The following is a 26,248-nucleotide window of genomic DNA, read 5'->3' on the forward strand; positions in this document are numbered from 1 at the left end:
AGCTGAGAACCTGGCTTTGGAGAACAGAAGGAGAAAGGAAAGGCCGGGCTAAGGGAAGGGGCTTGGGGACTGCCTGTGGAGGGTGGCTGGGGGACCCTCCTTCCTTCTCCAGCTCCTTCAGTGCCACCCTCAGCAGCTTCCAAGAACAGAAGGAGTTAACGCTGGGCTTAACTTCTTGAAGGAACCTGAAGTTTTTTAATCCTTGTTCTTTCCTCCCTCCCTCTCCCTCTCCCTTCCTGATCTTTACTCCGCCTGTGGGTCCCTCCTCCTTACTCTCACCTCCTTGACTCCAAAAACACTCTGATTGCCAGAGTGGGTCAATGGTTAACGCTCAGCTGGCTTTATATAAGCCTGCCCGGGCCACCTTCCTGCTGGGCTGCGTCTTTGGTCCTTCTGTTCCCCAGCTCCTGGAGGCAGTGGCCGTGGCAGCCCTCACTGGTCCATACCATGGCCACCTGCTGGCAGGCCCTGTGGGCCTATCGTTCCTACCTGATCGTGTTCTTCCTGCCCATTCTCCTGCTGCCTCTGCCCATCCTCGTCCCCAGTAAGGTAAGGACTTGGTGTTCTGAGCACACATAACTCCAGGGGGCAGGGGAGGGACTGTCTGGGCCGGGATCAGGCATCCTTAGGTTCCAGCATAACTTCCTCGCTGCCGCTGCCCTGGAAGTGAGGCTATCGCCCCCTGCTCCTCCTGAGGACTGAGGCTAGGAGGTCAAAAGGGGCTTTTGCTTGGCACCCAGTTGTAGGAGCCCAGTGTGAATTGCTTAGGTGGGTTTGCAGCCTACTGCCCTAGGAAACAGGAAACCAGTTTCATCAAGGAGATGCAGGAGGGGCAGATGGAGCTGATCTGCCTACTGTGTGCCCACCTAGCCCTGGACTGGGCTCCATGGGGGCTGAGACGGGATGGCTGTGGGGAGGGGAAGGCCGGGTGAGCAGCGGCACAGTGAAGAGGGATGGAAGGAGAATAGGAGAAAGCTGGCTGCAGGCAGTCTGCGTCTTTAAGAGCATAAACAGGAAGAGAAAGAGTTCACCTGTGTATTCAAGGGCTAAGTCTGTGGAGGAGGAGGGGTGGGAGTTGGAAGAGGGGACCCCTGCAGGTAGACAGCACAAAAACTGTGCCCCGGATGGAGGGGGAGCTGGGCACAACCAGGCGTCACTCCCTCCTCCTCCACCCCCAGCAGAAGTCATAACTTCATCTCTCATTAAATTGAGCCCCCAATGTCTGCCCTGTCCTAGGCACCCAGTAACCCTTTCTGCCATCTTAAGAGGTCAGGCCTGACTGTCCCATTTGACAGATGGGGAAGGTGAGGTGAAGTCACTTAGTCAAAGTCCCAGGGCAGATCCGAGTTTCATGGAACTTGTATATTATACACCTTTGGGCCCCAGTCTGTAAGCAAAAGAACACAAAAGTATTCATCTGATATTAGCTTGGGGGTTTGGGAAGGGTCCAGGAGGAAGGCCTTGAAGTTCAATCTTCAGTCAGTCGGCCTCTGGCAAATCACACAGCTGGGAGGTTCAGAGCTGGGGTGTGATCTGGTGCCAAAGCCTGTCTTCTCGCCACCCTGCTGCCTCCTGCCCCACCCCACACCCCCAGAACTGCCCATCGAGCCATTTTCTTCCTTTTGTCATAGAGAAATTGAGTCAGACTTTTTTGTTCATGGTGTCCCAAAGGGGTGAGAGACTGGGGGTGGTAGTGGCACAGCCCCTGGGCCCCTGATACCTGCTCAGTAACAAAGCCCAGCTGACCTTTGAGATGACCTTCATCTCAGGCCAAAGCTGGTGGCATCTCAGTGCTAGGGACCCATCAGATGGGTTTTCCGACAGTCTGGGGCACGTGTGTTAACCCCAGGAGGGAAGTCAGACGGGGATTGGATTTCTTCCCAATTCCCTTCGCCTGGGGAAGCACAGCTCAGAAAGATTCGGTACCTTGCCCAGGTCACACAGGAAATGTTGAGCTGGTGCTAGAAGCCATGCCTCTTGGTGAGACTGGGATGTTAGCAGCCCCTGCCTTCTCTGCACCGTATCTGGCCCTGCTACCTGCCTCTGGCTCACAGATGCTGCCGGCCCCATCCTGACTCTGGTCCTGTCTAGGAGAGGCCAGCCCCTCTCAAGGACTTTGCTGCTGCCATTGTCCCCTCACTCTCCTACAAGATAAATATATCCCTCTCTGCCTGATCTCCCCCATCCACATAGGGGGCGCTGTAATATCTCTCATCGTAAACAAACAAACAAGAGCTCTCTTTCAAGCCCGCACTCCTTCCAGATCATGCCTCCTTCTCTGCTCTCTCTCATAACAGGAAACCTCAAGACACTGTCTACACCACAAGCACACTTTCTCTTTTGTCAGCTCCCATCTCCAAGACTCAGACCCCATCAACTTCCTTGTGACCAAACCCTGGGCCACTCTCACATTCCTCAGTCCCTCGCCAGTGTTTGTCACAGCTGTCACCCCATCTTTGCCGTGCTGTCTTCTCTTGGCTTTGGTGACACCTTCTCCTGGTTCCTGCCCAGCCCTGCCCCTTCCCACTTTCCTGACCCTGAGGTTTCTTCTCCATCTGACTCTGAGGTTTTCCATCATCCCCACTGCCCCTAGCTGATCTTATGCCATCTCGTGCTTTAAAAAGCATCTCTAAGCTGATGAGTTTTCAATCTGTCACCCCAGCCCTAACTTCTAAACCTGTATTATCTAATGAACAGCAGCCATCTCCCTGATTGGATATTTTCTTTGTAAGCAGGATAAGCAGGACACACTTTTCCACATCCAAATTAAAACCCTTCCTGCCCTTCTCCAGTTGGCTTAGGCATCAAGAAATGCTTCAACCATCTACCTTGCTGCAATAGCCAAAAACTCGAGGGCATTCTTGATTCTTCTCCTTCCCTCCTTTCCACGTGCAGCAGAAGGACCTGCTCACTTGATACCCCAAAATACTCAGAATGGAGTCACTCCCCGTCCCTGGATCCACTGTCTCCCCGGTCATTTCCCATGTGTCCCACTCTGCTCAAAACCCTACATTGGCCAGTCACGGTGGCTCACACCTATAATCCCAGCGTTTCGTGAGGCTGAGGTGGGAGGATTGCTGGAGCCCAGGAGTTTGAGACCAGCCTGGGCAACATAGTGAGACCCCACCTTAATTTGAAAAAACAAACAAACAAACAAACAAAAAATCCTACACTGGCTTCCTGTCAAACTTAGGATAAAACCTCTTCAAGCGGCCAGGAGTCACCAAGGCTCAGCCCTGGACACCTCAGGCTCCCTCCCCCTGTGTCCCACCTCTCATTCACTCTCACCCACCCTCACCAGCTTTTTTTCTGCTCCTCACATCGCTCTGGACTGTTCTCCCAGATGCCTCCTTCCCGTTTTTAGGTTTCAGCTTAAATCCGCCTCCTCAGAAAAGCCTTCTCTGACCAACCCCAGTCATTCTTGGGGAAAAGCCCTGTTCTTTTGTTTATAGGGTGTTTACTCTCTGAAATTATCTATCTGCTTATTTTTCACTTCTTCTCTGGCTTCCTGCACTAGAATGTCGGCTCCGTGAGGGCAGGGACTTTGTCTTGTCCCATGCAGAATCCCCAGTGCCTGGCACAAAGTAGATGTTCAAAAAATACTTGTTAGGCTGGGCACAGTGGCTCACACCTGTAATCCCAACACTTTGGGAGGCCAAGGCAGGCAGACCACTTGAAGTCAGGAGTTTGAGACCAGCCTGGCCAACATGATGAAACCTCATCTCTATAAAAAACACAAAAATTAGCCAAGCATGGTGGCACATGCCTGTAGTCCCAGCTACTCGGGAGGCTGAGGCAGGAGAAATGCTTGAACCTGGGAGGAGGAGGTTGCAGTGGGCTGAGATCACGCCATTGCATTCCAGTCTGGGTGACAGAGCGAGACTCTATCTCAAAAAACAAATTAAAAAAAAAAAATTTTTTTTTTCTTTTTGAGACTGAGTCTCGCTCTGTCATCCAGGCTGGAGTGCAGTGGTGCGATCTTAGCTCACTGCAAGCTCCACCTCTCGGGTTCACGCCATTCTCCTGCCTCAGCCTCCCTAGTAGCTGGGACTACAGGCGCCCACCACCATGCCCAGGTAATTTTTTTGTATTTTTAGTAGGGACGGGGTTTCACCATGTTAGCCAGGATGGTCTTGATCTCCTGACCTCATGAACCGCCTGCCTTGGCCTCCCAAAGTGCCGGGATTACAGGCGTGAGCCCCCATGCCCGGCCACCCCCAACTTTTTGAATGAAGAAAGGAAGGAATGTGCACAAAATGGATCCTGTCCTGCATCCCTGTTGAATCTCTACTCTCTATAATGAGTCCCCGAGCTTAGCCCCATGACCCTGGCCTCCAAAGGGAGAAGAAGGAGCCCCAGCCTAGCCTCAAATTTGTGTCCATAATAATAATATGGACATTTGCTGAGTATATTTTGTGTGCTCAGCATTTTGCCATGCACTTCAAAGCATTGTTAGATCATTTATTTCTTTCAAAAGCCTATGTGTTGGACTGGGCACGGTGGCTCATGCCTGTAATCCCAGCACTTTCGGAGGTGGGCACCCAAGGTGGGCGGATCACTTGAGGTCAGGAGTTCGAGACTAGCCTGGCCAACATGGAGAAACCCCATCTCTACTAAAAATGCAAAAATTAGCTGGGCGTGGTGGCACATACCTGTAATCCCAGCTATTCGGGAGGCTGAGGCAGGAGAATCACTTGAATCCAGGAGGCAGAGGTTGCAGTGAGCTGAGACCGTGCCACTGCACTTCAGCCTAGGTGACAGAGCAAGACTCAGTCTCAAAAAAAAAAAAAAGCCTATGTGTTACCATGAGGTTACTACTACTATCTGCATTTTACAGACATGTAAACTGAGGGCCAGTGTGGGGAAGCAATTTGCTTAAAGTCCCAGCTAGGAAAAAAGTTTGAACTGGAACCTGGTTTTGGAGTCTCTGCCTGAGGCTCCCTGGGAGATTGGTCGGGCTCCCACTGTGACCCACTTCCCAGGCCATCCTTTCTTATGTCCATCCAGCTGTCAGTCAATCCTCCCACCATACTTCAGTCCAGCATGTCTGTTGAGCTCTTGCTCTGTGTCAGGGGTTACCAAAAGGAATACAGATGTTCCATCCTCAAGTTGCTTATGGTCTATAGGAGGAGATAGGTGTTTACACCACACAAAGTTTCAGCCAGAAGGCTGCAGAGCTCAGAGAAGGGAGCAAATTCTTCCAACTGAGTCAAGGGAGAATCTGAAGAAGGTGACATTTGAGTTGGGCCTTGAAGGTTGATGGGGTTTCAACAGTCAGAGGCATCAGCAGAACAGGTGAAGGGAACCACAGAAGGAAAGATGTAGGGGCCGGGAATAGTAGGGTGTGTTGGAGGGGTGGCAACAGAACCTTGAAATGCTAGTCACTCTCTGGTGGTCCCAGCAGATGGAGAACAGGAGGGCCTGGGGTCTTCCTGCTCTCCCAACCCTGCAGCCAGACATGGAAACTTTACATCCTTTCATTCGTTCATCCATCCATGCATCTTGTTAGTGAACACAGAACTCAGTACTGTGTGACAAGTACTGTTTGGGTGTGTTGGGAAGAGAAAGTGGGAGGAGTGGGGAGATACACAAAAAGCAGAAACAATGCAGCAGGCTGTGACCACGGACTGGGGAGGGCTGCTCTAGATGGGGTCAGGGAAGGCCTCCTGAGGAGGGTGTTTCAACACTCTGGGAGGTCAAGGTGGGTGGATCGCTTGAGTTCAGAAGTTCAAGACCAGCCTGGGCAACATGGCAAGACCCTGTCTCCTCACTAAAAACATTAGCCAGGTGTGGTGGTGTGTGCCTGTGGTCCCGCCTACTTGGGAGGCTGAGGCAGGAGGATCACTTGAGCCCAGGAGGTTGAGGCTGCCGTGAGCCATATGGTGCCACTGCACTCCAGCCTGGGCAACAGAGCAAGACTCCTGTCTCAAAAATAACTTCTCTAAAAAGTCAGCCAAGCGCAGCTCTGGGTAAAGAGCCATCCAGGCAGAATACGCAGCAAGTGCAAAGGCCTGTGGCTGGGGTGAGTTGGCAAGTTGAAGGGATTAAGCAAGTCCAGTGTGGCTCGGGGGCTCGAGTGAGGCCTTAAGAGGTCTTCCTGCTCTCCCTCCCTTAAGAGGCCTCACTAGATTGTTTAAGTCAAATTTAGAGAAGAGGGTTGAGGTCAGCCAATGTCAGCCTACAAGACTAGAGGGAGGAGTAGGGATTTGGCTGTGAGCGTTAAGGGGTGAATAACTTACGACTCAGGGGTCATTCAGCTAGTAAGTTAGAGTCAAAACGCAAACACCTCCCGGGACCCAAAGGCATCTGTAAAAACAGTCTTCTAGTGGCCAGGACAGAACTCAGCTGAAGTCAATATTGCATTTATTGTAAGGCCAGAAGGCAGAATTTCTTCATCTGAATCACTGCCCCTTTTAGAATGCATAAACATTACATGTGTTTGAACTTTAAAATCTGTGTAATTAAGGCTGGGAGTGGTGGCTCACACCAGTAATTCTTGCACTTCAGGAGCCCAATGCAGGAGGGTCGCTCGAGTTCAGGAGTTCAAGACAAACTTGGGCAACATAGGGAGATTTGTCTCTACTAAAGATCAAAAAAGTTGGCTGGACGCGATGGCTCACGCCTGCAATCCCAGCACTTTGGGGGCCAAGGCAGGTGGATCACCTGAAGTCAGGAGTTCAAGACCAGCCTGGCCAACATGGTGAAACCCTGTTTCTACTAAAAATACAAAATTAGCTGGGCGTGGTGGCACATGCCTGTAAGTCCAGCTACTCGGGAGGCTGAGGCAAGAGAATCGCTTGAACCCAGGAGGCAGAGACTGCAGTAAGTCGAGATCACGCCACTGCACTCCAGCCTGGGCAGCAGAGAGAGATTCTGTCTCAAAAAGAAAAAAAAGATAAAAAACATTAGCTGGGCATGGTGGCATGTGCCTGTGGTCCCTGTTACTTTGGAGAACCAAGGTGGGAGAATCACTTGAGCCAGGGAGGTTGAGGCTGCAGTGAGCAGTGATCATGCCACTGTACTCCAGCATGGGTGACAGAACAAGTCCTTGTCAAAAAAAAAAAAACCTGTGTAATTAAAATACTGTTAGTGCAAGCTGTTCCTGAACCTCAAAGGCAGGGACTTGGATGATTCACTTCGGGCATGAAAACTATACAAGGAATTTGGACCTCTGTTCTGGGCCCCACCTCTACCTTTTGAGACTTCTTGGCCCTCAGTTGAGATAGCAGAGTCCAGTGAACAAAACGTGGATTTTGGAGCCAAACAGGTGTGGGTTCAAATCCATTCAGCAGCATGTACTGCCATGTGACCTGACCGAGCCTCTTCAAACCCTGTCATCTCTAAGGGGTGTTGTGAAGATGAGCTGAGATAACACACATATATGTAGAGTGCCTGACACTCAGTGCTTGACAAACACATGTTCCCTTTGCCCTCTGCCTCTTGTCTGAATTCCTGGGCCCCTGGAAAACACGGACTGGTCTGGAGTCCTGTGTATACGCCTCACCTCTTCTCCATCGCTCTGTTCAAATGGGCTCTTGTGCTTAGGAGGGCCTCAGATGTTCCCACCTATAGAACAGGAAGGCATGTCTGGTCACCCACCAGATTGGTGAGCTGTGTGCCTAGGAATAGCCATACCTGCAACTGTGCGGAGATTGTTTTTCTAGCCTCTGGGATGCCGGGAAGTAGGTTTAGAAGAAGGACCCAGCCTCAAAGGCCAGGGGGATCCCTGGGGCAGAGGCCCCAACTTGGATTTTGCCCAGATTACTAAATCATGTCCCTATTTATCGGCACCTGCTAGGTGAAGGCCAGGAATGGGAAAGTAAGTCACCCCCTTCAACAGTAAAGTTTCCTGGATGTAATCCAGCAGCAAGGCTCAGGGCTGTCGCAAGGCTCAGATTCCTAGAGGAGCATGGGAATGCCATGTTCATCACAGCGCCGGCTTGCGTTTTGCTCTTTAGTGCATACAGGCAGGGCTGGCCCTGGCCCAGGCTGTGATACCAGGACTCTTCCCCCAACTTTTGTTTTCTCCAGCACTCAGAAATTCATTGTTCCTTTGGCCTCTTAAAACAGAAGCTGATGCAACAAAGTCATTCACATCAAGGTGTGCAAATCAATGAAGGACACCTGAATGAGAACAAGCAAAGGGTAGGAAGAGCCACCGCCATCACGTGCAGCCTGAGGCAGGTGTGGGGTGGGAAAGCTTCAGAATGGCCAAAAGGAAAGGCTTCCAGTGCACACTGTTGGGCACAGGGAAGCCATAGGCGGCTAACTAGAAGCAGCACCCCAGATGACTGGTTAGGGGAGCATATTTGGCTTTCTGGGGTTGGTCCTGAGTTGGAAGTAGGAGTAAAGAGTTTGGGGCAAAAATCAGGGGCATTGGCAGTCATCGAGCAAATCCTGAGTGTTTAGGGCTTACTGCTGTAGAGGTTGTCTTTAGACTTCTCGGCTGGTATTACAGACGTTGTGAAACATATTTTTACATATGAACTGGCCATTGTCCCCTTTGTATATTCAGGCCTCATAGGTAGTGGGCATTTGGCATCTGCCTATTCTTCCTGGAAAAGACTTCCATCTCTCCACACTCTCTCATGTTTTGGTTTGTTTGTGAGATGGAGTCTCACTGTGTTGCCAGGCTGGCCTCAAATTCCTGGGCTCAAGCAATCCTCCTGCCTCAGCCTTCCAAGTAGCCACACACCACTGGACCCAGCACTTTTTCATATTTTAATAGCTGTATTTATTTATTAGTTTAGGTTTTAAAAATTAATAATAATTATTATTATTATTATTTTGAGACAGGTTCTCACTCTGTCACCCAGGCTGGAGTGCAATGGTGCAATCTCAGCTCACTGCAACCTCTGCCTCCCGGGTTCGGGTGGTTCCCCCACTTCAGCCTCCCAAGTAGCTGTGATTACAGGCACATGCCACCATGCCCAGCTAAGTTTTGTTTTTTGTTTTTGTTTTTGTTTTCAGTATTTTTAGTAGAGACAGGGTTTTGCCATGTTGCCCAGGCTGGTCTTGAACTCCTGGGCTCAAGAAATCCTCCCGCCTCAGCCTCCCAAAGTGCTGGGATTACAGGTGTGAGCCACCACTGAAGAGGCTCGGTCAGGTCACATGGCAGTACATGCTGCTGAATGGATTTGAACCCACACCTGTTTGGCTCCAAACTCCATGTATTGAAATACAATACCTGTATTTCAATAAAATTGGTTTCCTTTGTAGTCTTACGTATTTTATTTAGTGCATTTAAAAACCTTATTCTATAAGACACTGGAATGCTTCATCAGGCTGCCAAGGGCATCCTGGTACCAAAAAAAAAAAGTACAAACCCCTATATCAGAAATTTCCCTGGATGTATACAAACATTTGCACACAAATTTTTTAACCACATGTGGTAGTATTTGTGTAATCTTTTATTAAACCACAAGTGTGACCATGCCACTCTCTCTCTGCTTAAAACTCTTTGAGGCCTTCTCCCTTTTTCTCCCCTGTCTTCCAGACAAAGCCCTAGATCGTCTCAGGACAGGCAAGGCTCTTTCCAAGAATGCATCCTGATCTTTTATGTCTCATTCTGTTCTACATTTACTCCCTCACCCCAACCCCCTTTGTCCACTAACTGAACTCCTACTCACTCCTCAGTACCCGCTCAAGGTTCCCTCTCTGGAAGCCTTCCTCAGCCCAGACAAAGGGAGGCTCAGGGACGGGGCCCCTTCTCCTCTGAGCTCCATTCTTCTGGTCTCTGCTTTACAGGCGCTTGGCAGGCCGCCACCCGGTGCCTCGCCTTGCTCCTGAGACCCGGGAGTGCTCACTGCCAGCAGCATGCCCACTTGCTAGGGGCAGAGGGGCAGTGGGAGTGTCCCCCATGTGCCAGCCCGTCCCCACCCTTGGGTTAACCTTCAGTCACCAGAGAAATAAGGTGTGACACCTCTGAGACTGTGGGCACATGTGCTGCTGCCTGACAGAGGCCATGATGCCCACAGGTCCCACACCTGCTACACACCCTGGGTCCGGAGTCTGCCCTGGACTCCTTGGCACCTTCACTTCCATTTGTCCCTCATGTATCCTCTCTGGTTCTCCAGAAGCCCAGGAGCACGTTTCTCTCCAGCACCAACCCTGCTACGTGCTCACAGGCTACAATGCTTGAAAACTTATTCCTGGCCAAGCACGGTGGCTCACACCTAGAATCCCAGTGTCCTGGAAGGCGGAGGAGAGAGGATTGCTTGAGGCCAGGAGCTCAAGACCAGCCTGGGCAATACAGCGAGACTCTCATCTCTACAAAAAAAAAATTTGTTTTAATTAGCTGGGTATGGTGGCACACGCCTGTAGTCCCAGATACTCAGATGGCTGAGGCAGGAGGATCACTTGAGCCCAGGAGGTCGAGGATACAGTGAGCTGTGATCACGTCACTGCACTCCAGTCTGGGCAACAGAGTGAGACCCTGTCTCTTAAAAAGAAAAAAAATTTTTTTAAAAAACCGTATTCCTACATTTGTTAGGTCTCTTCATCCTTACAGTAACCCAGCTAGGTGGATGTTTCTCTTATCCCCATTTCCAGAGGAGGAAACTGCATAATGGAGATAAATGTGTTTATAGCGGCGAATGCTTGATGTTTCTTACCAGAAAAGCTGAGAGAGGTTAAGTAGCTTGCCCAAGGACACACAGCAGTAAAGCAGGGCCTCAGTACTCAGCACCCTGTGCCCTGGACATGTGCTTTCCCACTAAAGAAGCAGCAAGCTGCCAGGCTTAGGGTTTGGAAGTCCCTCTGGGGGTCTCTCTCTTCAGCCTGCCCTTCAGTCCAGCCCACACAGGCACTCAGACTCCCTGAGGGCCAGCGCTGGGCCTGACTGATGCCTCTACCCCTAGGGCCCATGTTCATTCACCCATTCATTCAGTGTCAACTCTGCTAAACAGATGCCAGGCACCCTGCGGGGGTGAGCAGAAACAGACTTGCACCCTGCTCCCTGAAGGGTAGAGTCTGACAACAAAGATTGATACTCATCATTTAGTCCCTAAAACTAAATGTTTAATTGCAGACTATGATGAGTGCTATGCAGAAGACGTACAGGGACTTAGAGTGTGAAAAATGGGAACTATATCCCCACCTGGAAGCCAGCCTGAAAAATCAATATTTGAGCTAAGATCTCAAGAACCAGTTGATATCAACTAAGCAAAGTAGGGAGGGAAGAGAGGTCCAGAGAGAGGAAATTGTGGGCAGAGGCCCTGTGGCCAGAGGGAGGATGCAGTATTTGAGGAACCCACAGAGGGCTGGTATGGCCAGAGCAGAGAGAGTAAGAGGGAGAGTGTTAAGATATGAGGCACAGACCAACCCTGAACTTAGGTTCCTGAAAGCACTAGGAAGCCACCAAAGGGATGTGAGCTGTTTTGAGATGAGTGTGTGTGTGCTGAGGGAGGGGGAGTACAAATTAAACAGATTTGTGCTTTGAGATCACTCTGGCTGCAGCAAGGAGAAAGGATTTTAGGGTCAAGAGAGGAAGCTGGGAGATGAATAAGGAGGCTTTTGCAGAGGTCTTGCTGAGACTTGGACCAGGCTAGTGTTCCAGAGCTACAGAGAAATAAATGGGAGCACTCAAGGGGCAGAACCAGCAGGACTGGGTGCATGGCCCAGAGAGGGTATTTGTGGAATGAGTGGCTGATGAACAGGCAGGAGGCCAAGGGCCTGCCCGCAGTGGGCTTCTAATCACGGGGATTGACTGCTGGGTGGAGAAGAGTAAGGATCTGAACAGGGTGACTTCCTTGGGGGTGGGGATGACACCAGTGGGAAAGGAGGCTTTACAGACCAGGCCAGCACCTGCAAAAGAGCTACAAGCTAGATCACAGAGGAGAAAGAGGCTACGCCCCTGTCCTCAGGAGCCATATACAGATCCTGAGAGGAGAGTAGCTGCTATGGTCAAGAAACAGAGCTAGGGAACAACCACCCTGCTGACCTGGGAAAGGAGGAGGCAGGGCCAGAGGCAGAAAGAAGAGCATTGCCACCAGAAGGAAACTCTTCCCTGCTAGTTTCTGAGCTCCAGGAGGGGCCACCAGGGACTGCAGTGCAAGCTATGCCTTGCACAACTCCATATGAGAATGGTGACCTGGACTTGTGCAGTGCAGCAGTCCTGGGGAGCAGCCAGTGGCCAGCGTGTAAACCAGCTGAGTCCCATGCCATAGGCTGCCAGTTGAGCTTGGCTGTCCTAGGTTCCATAGAGCTGGGCTGCAAGGCAGAGAGCATTAGAGTGACCTGGAAAGATAAGGCTGATCCCCAAAGCCCCACTTCTAGAGCTGGGAATACTGACCTTGTAATTGGATATACTGTGTGCCTAAGAAGAAAAGACCCCTAGGGCTCTGCCTTCAGGGAGTGCCCAAGAGTACCTGACCCAGGGGGCCTCTCAGAACACTGACAGCTCCTCAGTCTCAAACCCCAACCCTCCCTGAGTCTTGGTTCTGCCCTTTTCAGAAAATTACTTTGAAATGCACAGGCCAGGCACAGTGGCTCACACCTGTAATCCCAGCATCTTGGGAGGCTGAGGTGGGAGGATCACTTAAAGCCAGCAGTTCGAGACCAGCCTGGGCAACAAAGCAAGACCCATCTCTACAAAGAATACAAAAAAAAAAAAAAAGAAAGAAAATTAGCTGGGCATTGTGGTGCATGCCTGTAGTCCCAGCTATTTGGGAATCTAAGGCGGGAGAATTGCCTGTGCCCAGCAGTTGGAGGCTGCAGTGAGCTATGATCACACCATGAACTCCAGTCTGGGCAACAGAGAGAAACCCTGTCTCTAAAAAAAATTTTTTTAATTAGAAAAAGTAAGAAATAAAATGTACAAAATAAAAGGCATGGGATCACAAATAAACCAATTATTTTGAAATACAGGTATCAAAATATGGAAAAATAAATTGCAGCCCAGAAATAGATGTGTTTCCTTGCTGGTGCATTAGGTAAGATCTAAAGTTGGTATAATAATTACCGAAATTTCCAAATAAGGATGGAGGTAAACAGAATGTCGAAATATATCCTGAGATAACTGTGACAACTTATCTGGATCAGTGTCTAATAGCTGATAGTCACAATCAAATATCTGTGACCAAGTCACCAATAATACCATTAATAGCACTATGATTTTATGTTCACAACCTTAGTTTGATGTTAGTGAATAGATAAAATAGTTTTCCTGTTTAACTTCACGGATCCTCGGAATTCCATGCCCCAGTTAAGAATCTCATGATGCAGGAAGAACAAGTCAGCAAATTGTGCTCCAGCTTGACAGGCTGCCCAGAAGGCGGGACGGGGACGCAGGGCCAAAGCCACCAGGGTTAACAAAAGCTTCTGGATGGAACTTTGGAACAGGTCTTGTGTTTTGATCCAGAGATAGAGAGGGACCCATCACAGACACAGGCATACAGGGGCGGGAGCCATGTATCACACACACTGGAGCACATGGAGGCGAGTCTGAGTTTTTTTTTTTTTTTTTTTTGGATACAAGGTCTCACTCCGGTTGCCCAGACTGGAGTAGTGCAGTGACATGATCTTAGGTCACTCCAGCCTCAACCTCCTGGGTTCAGGTGATTTTGCCACCTCAGCCTCCCAAGTAGCCGGGACTACAGGTGCTCACCACCTCACCCAGCTAATTCTTTGTATTTTTAGTAGAGACTGGGTTTTGCCATGTTGCCCAGGCTGGTCTCGAACTCCTTTACTCAAGTTGATCTGCCCGCCACGGCCTCCCAAAGTGCTGGGATTACAGGCGTGAGCCACCATGCCCAACCTGGTCTGATTATTAACAACTCCCTTTGGAGTATGGAAACGGGGTCTCAAAGTGACATGACTTAACAGAGCCCAGCCACAGGAAGTGGCAGGCCCTGGGGAAGATAGCTCTGGATTCAGAGCCCCAGCTGCTTCTCCCTACATCCACTGGTCACAGGGAGCCTGAGGCTGAGGACACCCTCAAATGCAAGTGATCATGCTCAGGGTAGCAGGTGAAAGCTGGGGCCCGGGAAGCAGATAGCCTGGCTTCTCCACTTACTATATGTGTGACTGTGAGGCATTTTTGAACTCTATTCACTCCTTTCTTTTTTCAACTGTGAAATGGGAACAAGAAGTTATTACCTCTGAGAGCAACTAAATGCAACTTGTAAAAGTGTTTGAAGCACATAGAATATGATGCCTGGCATGCAGTCACCCTCCAATACTTGTACAGAAACTTCTTCCTGAATCAGCAGAGTGAGTGCCATCCCAGCCCCGCCCCTTGTCTCTGGCCAGACAGTTCTGGGTGGACAGGGTGGAGGACACCAGGGTCCAGGAGGGCTGGCCTGCCCTTAGTCCAGGAGGAGGGTAACGGGCCATTCAGCCATTGCGGGTGAGGAAACACTGGCACCAGCAGAATCCTGTGGGGGGAGGTGGGGGCTGGGCTTCTCTGGTTGAGGGTCAAAATGGCCCCACTCCTGGGGCTGATGAGTTTATGGCCAGGATGAAGAGGGATAGCAGAAGTTTGGTGGAAAGAGAGCTTGGCTTCCGACAGATTTGGTGGGGCTATGTGCAGCTGGGCAGCTGGGCACTGCACAATTGTTGGGGCACCATTCACACAGACTAAAAGGGGAGTGCTCTTAGGTAGCGCTTGAAGGTTACCCAATCCCAATCCCTTATCTGAGTTCCATCCAGGCTCTGCCGCTTTTTGTGATAGTTCTGGGACCTTGAGCAAGCCATTTACCCTCTGAGCTCATCTATAAGGTGGGACCACCACACCCACCTTAATGGCTGTTATGTTTTCATGTAAGCACAAAAATGACAATACTAAGTTCCTAAGAATTGCTAAATAGCAGCTGCCTCCTCCCCCAGGCCACCACCTACTCCCACCTCAGGGACCCTTCCCAAGCTTTAGGGTACTAAGAGTGTGAGCCTAGCCTGTATGAGGTGGAGAGGACAAGGACGGGGAGATTGGGATGGGTAAGGGAGGAGGGGCCCCCCAGCCCCACTGTCCAACAAACCCCAGCATGTGGCCCCTTCCTTTGGCAAACAAAGAGAGGGCAGGTGCCCGGCCCCTGGAGAGGGGATATGGGTGCCCTCTCCTGGCTAATGATTCCCCAGCCCTGGGAGAGGCTCTATAAGGAGGGTGGGCCTCCATTCCTGCCCCAGGTCCCCTTCCAGGCCTGAGGTCAGGCTTCTCTAGACCTAGAGGTTTCATGTAGGAAAGGGGGACTTCTGGTACCCAAAGACCCACGAGACTCAGTGTTGCCCCACAATTCCCTGCACAACACAAGCATCTTGGGGGAAACTTTACATAGCCTATAAATGTAAATTGCTCCTCTGGAGTTGTGTAATGCAGCAGACAGACCAGGATTGCTAGAAAAGAGACTCTCCACCATTCCCAAAACTCTCCAGTGATTCATTCATTCAGACAAGATTTGCTCCAAAACCTGCTGGGTCCTGAGCTCCAAAGATCCAGATGCCACAAAACCGACTCTGTCTGATGGAGAGCTCACTCCTAGCAGAGGGAACAAACACTAAATGTCCAACAAACAAACATACTCTTGCTGCTTGTGATAAGAGCCAGGGAAAGCCAGGGTGCCAGGCAAAGGTCCACGTTGCCCAGGTCCCGCTCCTTCTCTGGCAGCCCCAATCTCATCTTGGGATCCTCCACTGGGTCCCCTGCAATCCCTTTGGTCTGGATGGGGACTGGTAACCAACTCCAGACTTTCTGAAGTGGCTGGCTTATAATGTCTGGGCTCCCCAAGGTCAAAGACAAGGTGATATTGAGTGCTTTGCGTTGTTTTTTATTTACATTTTGAAATGAGACCTTGGGCTTGGGAATCGATGGCTATGGGTGTCACAGGCTCTCCCAAGGCAGTTACAAATGGCCTGGTTTGTCTGAGGGACAGGAGGTGGCATGGCTCTGGGACACAGGCCCTCTGACAGCTCTGCTGCTTCCCTCCCACCTGCAGGAGGCCTACTGTGCATATGCCATCATTCTCATGGCGCTCTTCTGGTGCACCGAAGCCCTGCCCCTGGCTGTCACCGCCCTCTTCCCCATCATCCTGTTCCCTATGATGGGCATCATGGATGCCTCTGAGGTGAGCCCTCATCCATAGGAGAAAGCGTTCTGGGCAATGCGGGAGGCCAGGGGGTGGGTTCCCTCAGACCTTGTTGACTAAGGAAGCCTCATCATAGGCAGGGCACATGGATTAGGGGTTCCTGCGTCTGCATGAGGAGGAAGTCAGCTAGACGGCTGCAGGCTGGGGTGGGGAGGGGTGCAGAATTAGTGCTGAGAGTTCATTCAAAGTGGGAGTGATGAGCCAGCCTTAGGTGGGAGGTGGAAGGCCTGGTGACACAGAAAAGGGGCCTTGAAGGCCAGCTAACACACTCATATACTTCTAGTTCAGTGGCTCTTGAACTTGAACAGCGTCGGGGTCACCTGGAGGGCTGGTTAAAACACAAATGGCTGGGTCCAGAGTTTCTGATTCAGTAGATGTGGGGTAGGGCCTAAGCATTTTATTTCTAACGAGTTCCAGTAGATGGTGATGATGCTGACCCAGCGACCATACTTTGAGAACCGCTGTCTAGTTTTGAGAAACAGCACTAAAATATCTATCTCCCAGGCCATGGCTTGAAACATGAATGGAATCACAGTAGATTATCTCCCAATTAATTATTCCCGGGGGGAGATAAAGTGAGTTTGGCAAGAAGAGGGAACCTGGTTGATATTAAATGGTAGATAATCCAGGCCGGGTGTGGTGGCTCATGCTTGTAATCCTAGCACTTTAGGGGGCCAAGGCAGGTGGACCACTTGAGCTCACGAGTTCGAGACCAGCCTGGCCAACAAGGTAAAACCTCATCTCTACAAAAAATACAAAAATTAGTCGCGCATGGTGGTGCATGCCTGTAGTCCCAGCTACTTGGGAGGCTGAGGTGGGAGGATGGTTTGAGCCAAGGAGGTGGAGATTGCAGTGAGCTGTGATTGTGCCACTGCACCTCCAGCCTGGGCAACAGAGCTAGATCCTGTCTCCAAAAAGTTAAATTTAATTTTTTTTAAATGGCAGATTATTCAGAGACCATTTCCATCGAGTTTCGAGAGCCCAGAGGAATGGCAGTCTGTGGGAATGTCAGTGACTGAATCCCATAAGCTCGGGGGCAACGTGGGAGACTCCAGGGTCTTCCCCCCGCTCAGCCATGTCTCCGCCTGCCAGGTTTCCATGGAGTATCTTAAGGACTCCAACATCCTGTTCGTCGGGGGGCTGCTGGTGGCCATCACAGTGGAACACTGGAACCTGCACAAACGCATCGCCCTCCGGGTCCTCCTCATCGTTGGGGTGCGGCCTGCCCTGTGAGTTCCTGCAAACCAGCACGGGAGAACCTGATGAGGAGATGTTCTGGGCACCCAGTTCCTGAAGGGAAGCTGCAACAGCAGTGTGTCTGTCTGCCCGTCCCTAGGCTAATGCTGGGCTTCATGCTGGTCACGGCCTTCCTGTCCATGTGGATCAGCAACACGGCCACCTCGGCCATGATGGTGCCCATCGCACATGCCGTCCTGGACCAGCTGCACAGCTCACAAGCCAGCAGTAACCTTGAGGAGGGCAGCAACAACCCGACCTTCGAGCTCCAGGAACCAAGTCCCCAGAAGGAGGAAACCAAACCTGGTGAGAAAAATGAGGCTAGACCCCGCCCCAACTCCTTGGTTCTTGGAGAGAGTCTGAGGGTCTGTCCGTTTCGAGGGCTGGTCATCTTGGAGCCTTTGGGGAGAGAAGAAAGAGATGCAAGAAGGACAGTGACCAATTTGTTTTTCCTGTCTTTAAAATGGCAAGTTCCCTGTGTTGGGAATCCCCTCACCCCTGGGCAAGCCAAGATGCTTGGTCACCATAGCAAGAAGAGAGCTGGAGTCTAGGTGGACAGTCCAAGGTCTAGGATCCATTCTTCCTGTGTGGTTTGGGTAATCAGAGATCAGAGAGATTCTGAGGCCGCTCCCAGCCTGAGACTATAGGGATTGCTGGGCCCCTCAGGCCTGCAGACATCCTCTGTCCTCCTTCCAGCCCCAGTCTGGGCTGTTCACAGACAAGGTGCCTTTGAGGCCCTTGCAGCCCTGGCCACATTCCCCAGAGCTGGCCCCGTACCTGCCCCCACCTGGGCTCTCCCCTGTTCCCAGATAATGGGCAGGCCCTCCCTGTCACACCTGCTCCTTCGGAGGGGAGGGTACATCTCAGCCAGGAGCATCTCCGCCTCACCCAGTGCATGAGCCTGTGTGTGTGCTACTCCGCCAGCATCGGGGGCATCGCCACGCTGACCGGCACCGCACCCAACCTGGTGCTGCAAGGCCAGATCAACTCGTGAGTGACAAGGGATGGGCCACCTTGGGGGATATGCACACTCACTGGGAGGTGAATGGGGGTGGGCAGTTCTCGGGGCAACGTCATACGGCAGCCCATGTTCCTCCTTCAGGCTCTTCCCCCAAAACGGCAACGTGGTGAACTTCGCCTCCTGGTTCAGCTTCGCCTTCCCCACCATGGTCATCTTGCTGCTGCTGGCCTGGCTGTGGCTACAGATCCTCTTCCTGGGCTTCAAGTAAGTGGTAAAGTCGGTAAGAGAAGCCCAGGTCCCTGCCCTCAGCCCTGGGAGCTTCCAGTTGGGTCCGGATGTGGAAAATGATATTATCACTATCCCAGTGAGAAGGCGTCTCCCTGCCAAGTCCCCTCTGTGCACTTGGACCCCCATTTGAGGAAATTACTGGGTAAAGAGTATTATCCCATTTCACAGACACGCAAGCTGAGGCTTCAGGAGTGCTTTGCAACTAGATTGTCAGTGCTGGGACTGCAAGCCAGTCACTTGATGCCCCTTCCCATAATGCTCCACTGTCCTTTGATAGGTGCTTAAGGAGCACACACTGAGCATGGTTAGTTACAAAAGCACCTGCTGTGTTCCTACTGTATACTGGGTCATGTGTAAGGCACTGAGAATACTAGAAGACACTAGGCACAGTCCCTGTCCTTGTAGCCCATCAGGTGGATGATGATATGGTGGGGGCCATGAGAGAGGGAAGCCCAGATGCTGCAGGAGCACAGAGAACACAGTGCCTAGTTCAGCGCAGGTGAGTGAAGATTCCAGAACACCATGAAGGAGATCATGCCTGGGCTGAATCTTGAAGGACTAGAAGTCAGCCATGTAGAGAATGGGTGAAGACATTCCAGGCAGCAGGAGCAGTTTGCACAAAGCACAGAGGCAAGAATGGACATGATGTGCTTGAGGGAACTCTAGTTCTGCAGGACTAAAACACAAACAGCAAAAAGGAGCATCAGGTCATGAAGCTGGAGAAGTAGGCAGGGGAAGGTTCTAGAAGCTCTTATGTGCCACCCAAGTGTTTGGATCTTGTCCTTGAAGCCAAGAGTAATAAATAGATTTCATTCCTACTTCCACCAGGTTCCTGGTAGTCACTGTTTGGAACTCTGAGTTGGAAAATCATGGGAGACCCTGCTAAGGCTCAGTTAGTATCAAGTCTGTGATTGATTAGTGATGTCTGCCATGAGTATGGGATAGGAGTGATGGTATGAGTGTTACCGTGGTATTAATTATAATTTGCCCTTCCTGCCCAGGCAGTGGAGAGCCCTTGAAAGTTTTTAAGCATTGCTCCTGCACTTTGGAAAAATCACTTGGGCAAATATAAGGAAGCTGGATTAAAGTTGGGGGCTGGTACAAGGCAAGGTGGTAGTAGAAGAGGTCAGCACAGTACCAGACACCATGGGGGAGTCAAAGATGTGTGAAGCGTGACCAGCAGGGAGGATGAGATTTACCCAAGTGGAAAGTTAAATGTCAACACAAGTTAAGTCAGCAGCAGAAGGAAGTGGACTGCAGCCTATTGTGCCTCTGAGGACAAGGCAAGTGGGACTCAGGCTGGCAGGGGATACCCAGAGCAGGCAAAGGAGGGAAGGGAGGACTTCCCGAAGGCTGTTGGAGGAGGAGAGCTGTGAGCCAGGGCTGGAAGAAGTCCCAGGGTTTGAGCTGCTCGGTCTTTCTCACCCTGGGCAAGGGAGGGTTCAGCACCATAGAACCCCTGGAAGAAAAGGGGCTCAATGGAGCAGGGCCAAGCATGGGGAATAAGCAAGAACTATGACCCCTAAAAGTCTTCTGCTCTTCCTCCAGAACCTCAGGTGGAGCCAGGACCTGAGTGTGGTGACCCTGAGATGCCCTCTCTGGGCCTCAGCCTTTAGATCATAGGCACGCAGAGCCCCTTGCTCCCTGCCTGGAGCAGGCCCCCCACAAACTGCCCCGTCCCTCTGCCTGCAGCTTCCGGAAGAACTTTGGCACTGGGGAGAAAATGCAGGAGCAACAGCAAGCAGCCTATGGCATCATCCAGACCGAGCACAGGCTGCTGGGCCCCATGACCTTTGCAGAAAAGGCCATCAGTGTCCTGTTCGTCATTCTGGTGCTGCTCTGGTTCACCCGGGAGCCGGGGTTTTTTCTTGGCTGGGGCAACCTCGCTTTTCCCAATGCCACGGGGGAGAGGTGAGAGTTGCAGGGGATGGGAGGAGGACACATCTGGGACTTACATGCTTAGGGAGGAGGAAAGGGTGTAGGGCCCCCATTGCAGAACAGGAGGTAACACTTGGTGGGGGATGAAGTTTCCCCAGGCTTGTCTATGGGAGGGGCTCCTCTCCACCACCCTCCACCTTGTGGCCCTGAACAACCCCAAGCTGCTAACCCAGCCTTCCCTGTCCCCCCACCAACAGCATGGTGTCCGATGGGACAGTGGCCATCTTTATCGGTGTAATTATGTTCATCATACCCTCCAAGTTCCCAGGGCTGACCCAGGACCCAGGTAAGCACCTGGACTGGGGCAGGGAAGGGTCTCCAGGCAGCCCCTGCCTTCAAGTATGTAATGTACCTTCCACCACACTTGGCAGGAGTAGGCAAAGCCCAGAAAGGCTGGAACGACTTGCCAAGGGCACAGAGACTCAGGGACAAAGATGAGATGTTGCAGAACTGAGAGTCCCCCCTCCTACATGCATTAAGCTCCAAAAGGGACCCACACAGGGAGCCCCCAGATGGAGAGGGGAAAGGCCTGTTTGTTCTTTGGTGACCCGTCCTTCTCTGCTTGGGGAGTAGAAAACCCAGGGAAGCTGAAGGCCCCTCTTGGCCTCCTCGATTGGAAGACAGCGAACCAGAAGATGCCGTGGAATATCGTGTTATTGCTGGGTGGTGGCTATGCCCTGGCCAAGGGCAGTGAGGTGAGAGGCCCCCAGCCCCCTCCTTAGCTTGTGTGAGGGAGACTGTGGCAGGAAGAGAGGGGGCCCTGCTTCTGTCCCACAGAGGGGAGACCTGGTTCCCATGTAGGAGCCTCTCAGGTGGGCAGAGCCTTTGCAGCAGCTGGGGAGACCTAGAGCCCCCATGTGGGAGGAAGAAACACAAGCCCTAGGGACCTCTCCTTAGTTCAGTTCTCAAAGTCCAAGGGAAGGCAGGATTCTCTGGTGGGGCGGGGCCTGTTCTCAGAGACAAATGCCATCCCACCCTAGCCCCTTGCCCCTGCCAGACAGAGCACGCAATAGCATCTGCACTGAAGTAACTGGGGGTTATGTTGACGCGGTCTGCCCACTGCAGCCACCAGGGGGCACCATGATCACACCCACCCAGGCTCTGGGGACCAGAACATCTTTCCCCAGAGCCTCCATCCAAAAGAGGGAAATCCCTGACACGGCATCCCTGGGCCTCAGTGTTCTGGCTCAAACAGGAGGCAGCTGCCCAGGTCAGGGATTGGTGCAGGGTACTCCTGGGTCTGTGGCATGTTCATCCACTGACTGTGCCCAGTGCTGTGCTAGGCACTGGCCCCACTGAGCAAGGTTAAGTCCCAGCTTACAGCCTGGCATTCCAGACGTGGCAAGGCAAGACCTCGGAGCTCTTCTGACCCTGTGGACTGTCCCTATCCTCCCATTAGCCTCTTCCAGCCTCTATCAGGGTCCTCCCCCAACTTTCCCTCCCTGCGAGGAGCAAGGTCCTCTCTGCCCCAAGCCACTGGACTGGAAGGGGCAGGAAGAGGGCTAAGGTTGTCAAGGGACCTCCTGAGAGAGGTCAGAAAGGCAAGAGTAAGTGCGGTCAAAGATTTTTGCTCCCACCAAGCCCCAAGTTTCCCAAGAAGGCCCTTTGGCCCCCTTTCCTAATTTCTCATCTGCCCCTTCTTCCCACACCCAGCTGTTCTTCAAGAGCAGGAAAGGGCGCCCCTTGGTCTTAGCTGGATCCTAACATCCCTTTAGAGCTGTCTTTGACTCTGAATACCAGGGAGGTGTGAGCAGGAGCAGGAGCCTCATAGAGACTCAGCAGAGGACTTGGGGGCCCAGGCAGCCTTGCCTCTCACACACCATCCTCCTCTGCCCACAGCGATCGGGCCTGTCAGAGTGGCTGGGAAACAAGCTGACCCCACTGCAGAGTGTGCCAACTCCAGCCATTGGGGTCATCCTCTCCCTCCTGGTGGCCACCTTCACTGAGTGCACTAGCAACGTGGCCACTACTACGATCTTCCTGCCCATCCTAGCCTCCATGGTGAGCTGGCCCTCAGAAACACCTCCTCCAGGTAGTCCTCCAGCCTGCCCCACCAGGGCTTCTGCCTGCTGGGCAGAGTATCCTGTCTTTGCACCTCCTCTTTTCCTTTTCCTGAAGAGGACCCCTGAGTTTCCATCCTTCCCCAGGCTCTTGAGCCACCTTGGGCCCCAAGGCACTTTGGCCCCTGACTCACCCCGTCCCTCGTGACGTCACCTCTGGAGTATCCTGATGGGGATCCTCGTGGCCTCACCCACGTCCCCACCCCAGTCCCTGTTCTGATCATTCCTGGGGTGACGGGGTGAAATTGCTCCCCGAAGCGTCCCAAGCCCCTTCCTCCCCAGACGTGTTCCTACAGCCTTTGATGACACCCCCGGAGCCCCTTTGAGATCTGTTTTATGGGCCCCTCCCCTCACCACACCCCACAAGGCAGGGCAGCACACTCATTCCCTCCAGAGAGGTCAAGAGGCCCTTCCCAGGTCACCCAGTGCCTTCTGGGAGAAGTGGTGGGCTCATGACCAGAGAGCGTACTGGGGTGCAGGGGTTGTCCCCCAGAGAAGCAGGATAATTGGTTGGGGGCCATGCCTCTCCCTCCAGGATGGGGACCAAGGTCAGCTCTGCCCCACTGCCTCCCACTCCAGGCCCAGGCCATCTGCCTCCACCCTCTCTACGTCATGCTCCCCTGCACTCTGGCCTCCTCCCTGGCCTTCATGCTGCCTGTGGCCACCCCACCCAATGCCATCGTCTTCTCTTTCGGGGGAATCAAAGTGTTGGATATGGTGAGTGGCAGGGAGGCCTGAATGCCTCATCCCTCCTTCCTGCTCTGACTTTCCATCTTAGTGAATCACAAAGCAGCTTAAAGCCACTGAGAGTCTCAGAGTTGAGCGGGCCCTCATCTGGGATGAAGGTGCAGTGGGGGAGGTTGGGACATGACCGCTCAGTGGTGGCATCTTCAGGCCCTGCCAGCCCCAGGCTATGTGAGAGGGAGGGAAGCGGGTGGGGAATATGGGGAAGGCTCCAAGATGCCAGGCACCCACACTCAGGGAGATGAGCTCAGAGAGAACAAGCCCAGGGCCCTGGAAGCTCAGGAGTGTCCCTTTTCCCTGTTAGCACTGGGAGTAAAGCAAGGGGCAAAGGCATTGGCTATGCTGCAGGTTGGACCAAAGGGAGAACTTCCCAGAGAGAATTTTGTTGGTGGGAGGGCTCCTGTGCACCCCCAAATACCTGGGGACTTGGGGGCAGTCCGGCCCAGCCCCTGCTTAGCCAAATGGACTTTCCTCACACCAGGCCCGGGCGGGATTCCTGCTCAACATCATTGGAGTCCTGGTCATCACACTGGCCATCAACAGCTGGAGCATCACCATCTTCAGCCTGCACTCCTTCCCCTCCTGGGCTCATTCCAACACCACAGCCCAGTGCCTGCCCAGGCCAGCCAACACCACCATGCCAAGCCCCTAGGCTGGGGCGCAGCCCATCGGCCATGCCCAGGAAGACCTACCCCGTTCCCACTCCTCTGAGCCAGGAGGGGACACCCCAAGCTCCCAGCTCCAGGCCAATGGCCTTTCTCTTGTGTGTCTGTAAGGAAGGTGTGTATGCTCAATTTCCTATGTGCCAGAAGAAAAGGTGTGTGCGTGCGCGCGTGTGTGTGTGTGTGCGCGCGCGTATGGGTGCGCCTGCATGGATGGGAGGGGTGTGTGATGTGAGGCTATCTGAGGGGGGCTGTGTGCAATGCACATGATCCTAGGTGTGTATGCTGGATAATGCACATGTGTGTGTTCACAGACAATACAACGTGTCCTCTCTGGTGCCCCAGGTCTTGGTCTCCCCAGTTTAGTGACCAGACTTATTTGCACTGTATTTATTGGAACTCAGGCTTGGAGTGGCCTGGGAGGAGGGCCTGCCAGCAGCTGCCATGGGAACAGCCTCTGGGACTGGCCCAACATACTGAGGGCTCCCCAGCCTTCCGGTGTTTTGGTGGAGGTTCAAATATTAACCACATTAAAGTCTTTTTCAATAAAGTCTGGGATGGTTTTTCACGGCGCTCTCCGGGGCTGGTCCCCAATGTGGTTCAGACCCCAGGTTGGGGGGTTCAGAGGGAGGGGGCCTGGCCTCTGTCCTGTATGCAGCCCCCTTGGCACCCCCCCACCCAGAGGGGAAGGTAATGGTCGGGCATCCCTGCCAAGGCCGATCAGAGTGGGCGCAGCCACCTAGGAGAGCAGCACTGACATCACTGGGCCCGGCTAATTGGGAGCTGCCAGTCCCTGCGTGTCTTTGGGAAAACCTGCCTCCCCGTTCCCAGAGCACTCCCTGGGTATTTACATAAAACCCTCTGCCCCTGCCAATTCCTCATGGACCCTTCCTCCAGCTGGAAAAACCGGTCCCACGAGGCCAGAGGAGGCAGGCTGACCTGTGCTGGGTGCCCAGAGGACGGACCCTCATCCTGCAGCACAGGAACAGGCTGGAAACTGGCATGGCCTTCAGAGTCCAGGACCAGACAACTTTGGATGATTCCACCTCCCCCGCCCCGCCTCCACCTGGCCTCCCACACTCCCCCACCCCACACTCTCATGGACTCCAGAGTTTTCATTTATCTAGCAAGGTGGGGGTAGGGATGGGGAAGAATGATACCACATCCATCATTCCTTCTTCGGGCCAAACAGCCCTTCCCTGCTGGAAGTTCATCTTTGTGTTAATGCTAAGTCTCTCCCACTGTGGACAGTGGCGTGTCCACCTTGAATTCATCCAAACGGAAGTTTCCTAGAGTCTCACCCCATCCCGTCCTGCCCCAGTGGGACAGAAAAGAGGTATTTCCCATCACCTTCATGCCCAAATGAAAAAGGGGGCTGGACTGTGAAGAGAGAAAACCAGAAAGGATTTCATACTGGATCCCCCTGGGCCAGGCTTTCACTGGGTCCTCCCAGAGCTGGGGGTTGGGAGTGCAGATAGGAGGGGGCACTGTGCGGGGGAGTACACAGGTGTCCCCAGGGGACAGGGGGTCCTGACAGGACATGCCAGGCATCGCAGAGAGCCAGGAGTGTCAGGCGGGTGGCTCCAGCCCCACCCTGGCCCCCCAGGCTGGCATTCCTCACTCATGAAGCACAGCCATAAATCACAGCTCCCACTCAGACCCACAGGAGGACCCCCTCCCACCCACCAAAGCCCCAGGCGACAGTCCCCTGCATTGGAAACAGGTCGGCCCCAGAATGGTGGGGCTCCCCCAGTGGCCTACCCACAATGTGGTGGCACCCTAAGGAGCAGCCCAGCTCCATCTGCAAGTTACTTCCTTCTGGACCCTGGCTGGGGAAAACGAGAGCATGCTTCTCAGGGTGCACATGCCCTGCCCACTGTTCTCGGCACACTTCCCCTTCACTCCGGCTCAGAGAGGGACAGGTGTGGACTGAAATCACACAGCAGTCCCAGAAAGTGAGCACCGGGCTGGCCCTGCATTCTCCGGGAAGGAGATGGACAGCAGCCAGCCTGAGGGTCGAGAGTTCGACCGTGGTGGATGCCCTGGCAGGGCTCTGCGGCCAAGCCTCCCCTAAGTGCTCAGACAACACCCTCTTTAGCAGGCAGGAGGGTGGACAGGCAGCAGGTGGCACCTGTCGGCCTAATCACCATCATTAACTGGGCAATAAAGCGGCATGGCCTGGGCCAGTCTTTGAAGGAAGGGCCTGCCAGCTGGGTCAGGTTTGCACAGGCAGCCCAGCAGCTCGGCTCCTCCACACACACTCCAGGCTGCAGCAGGTAG

At 52.9% G+C, this 26,248-nt stretch overlaps 1 protein-coding gene across 11 annotated transcripts; it reads left to right on the forward strand.

Moving 5' to 3' along the window:
- Positions 1-24,518, forward strand: SLC13A2 (solute carrier family 13 member 2). 11 transcript variants are annotated; one of them, XM_077970578.1, is made up of 13 exons: positions 26-549; positions 15,930-16,058; positions 17,025-17,086; positions 17,172-17,308; positions 17,416-17,621; positions 18,125-18,305; positions 18,418-18,540; positions 20,257-20,475; positions 20,700-20,788; positions 21,076-21,197; positions 22,342-22,503; positions 23,142-23,279; positions 23,788-24,518. In XM_077970578.1, the coding sequence occupies exons 3-13, from the start codon at positions 17,069-17,071 to the stop codon at positions 23,956-23,958; spliced, it is 1,566 nt and encodes a 521-aa protein (XP_077826704.1). In that variant the 5' UTR covers positions 26-549; positions 15,930-16,058; positions 17,025-17,068; the 3' UTR covers positions 23,959-24,518. The 11 variants fall into 11 exon arrangements, 9 of the variants coding, with proteins under 9 accessions (XP_014974378.3, XP_014974379.2, XP_077826700.1 ...); XM_028836135.2 differs by lacking the exon at positions 17,025-17,086 and adding an exon at positions 14,091-14,211 and having other exon boundaries at positions 369-549; positions 23,098-23,279; XM_077970577.1 differs by lacking the exon at positions 17,025-17,086 and adding an exon at positions 14,091-14,211 and having other exon boundaries at positions 370-549.
- The last annotated feature ends 1,730 nt before the right edge of the window (positions 24,519-26,248 follow it).

Source organism: Macaca mulatta, chromosome 16, assembly GCF_049350105.2.
Source record: "Macaca mulatta isolate MMU2019108-1 chromosome 16, T2T-MMU8v2.0, whole genome shotgun sequence".
Taxonomy (NCBI): domain Eukaryota; kingdom Metazoa; phylum Chordata; class Mammalia; order Primates; family Cercopithecidae; genus Macaca; species Macaca mulatta.

Excerpts from the sequence above, each read along its gene's own strand:
- SLC13A2 (XM_015118892.3), top strand. The coding sequence starts at position 448 with ATGGCCACCTGCTGGCAGGCCCTGTGGGCCTATCGTTCCTACCTGATC. Across the intron at positions 17,309-17,415 it reads GTTGGGGTGCGGCCTGCCCT|GCTAATGCTGGGCTTCATGC; the intron begins GTGAGTTCCTGC and ends GCCCGTCCCTAG. Across the intron at positions 18,306-18,417 it reads CTGCAAGGCCAGATCAACTC|GCTCTTCCCCCAAAACGGCA; the intron begins GTGAGTGACAAG and ends TTCCTCCTTCAG.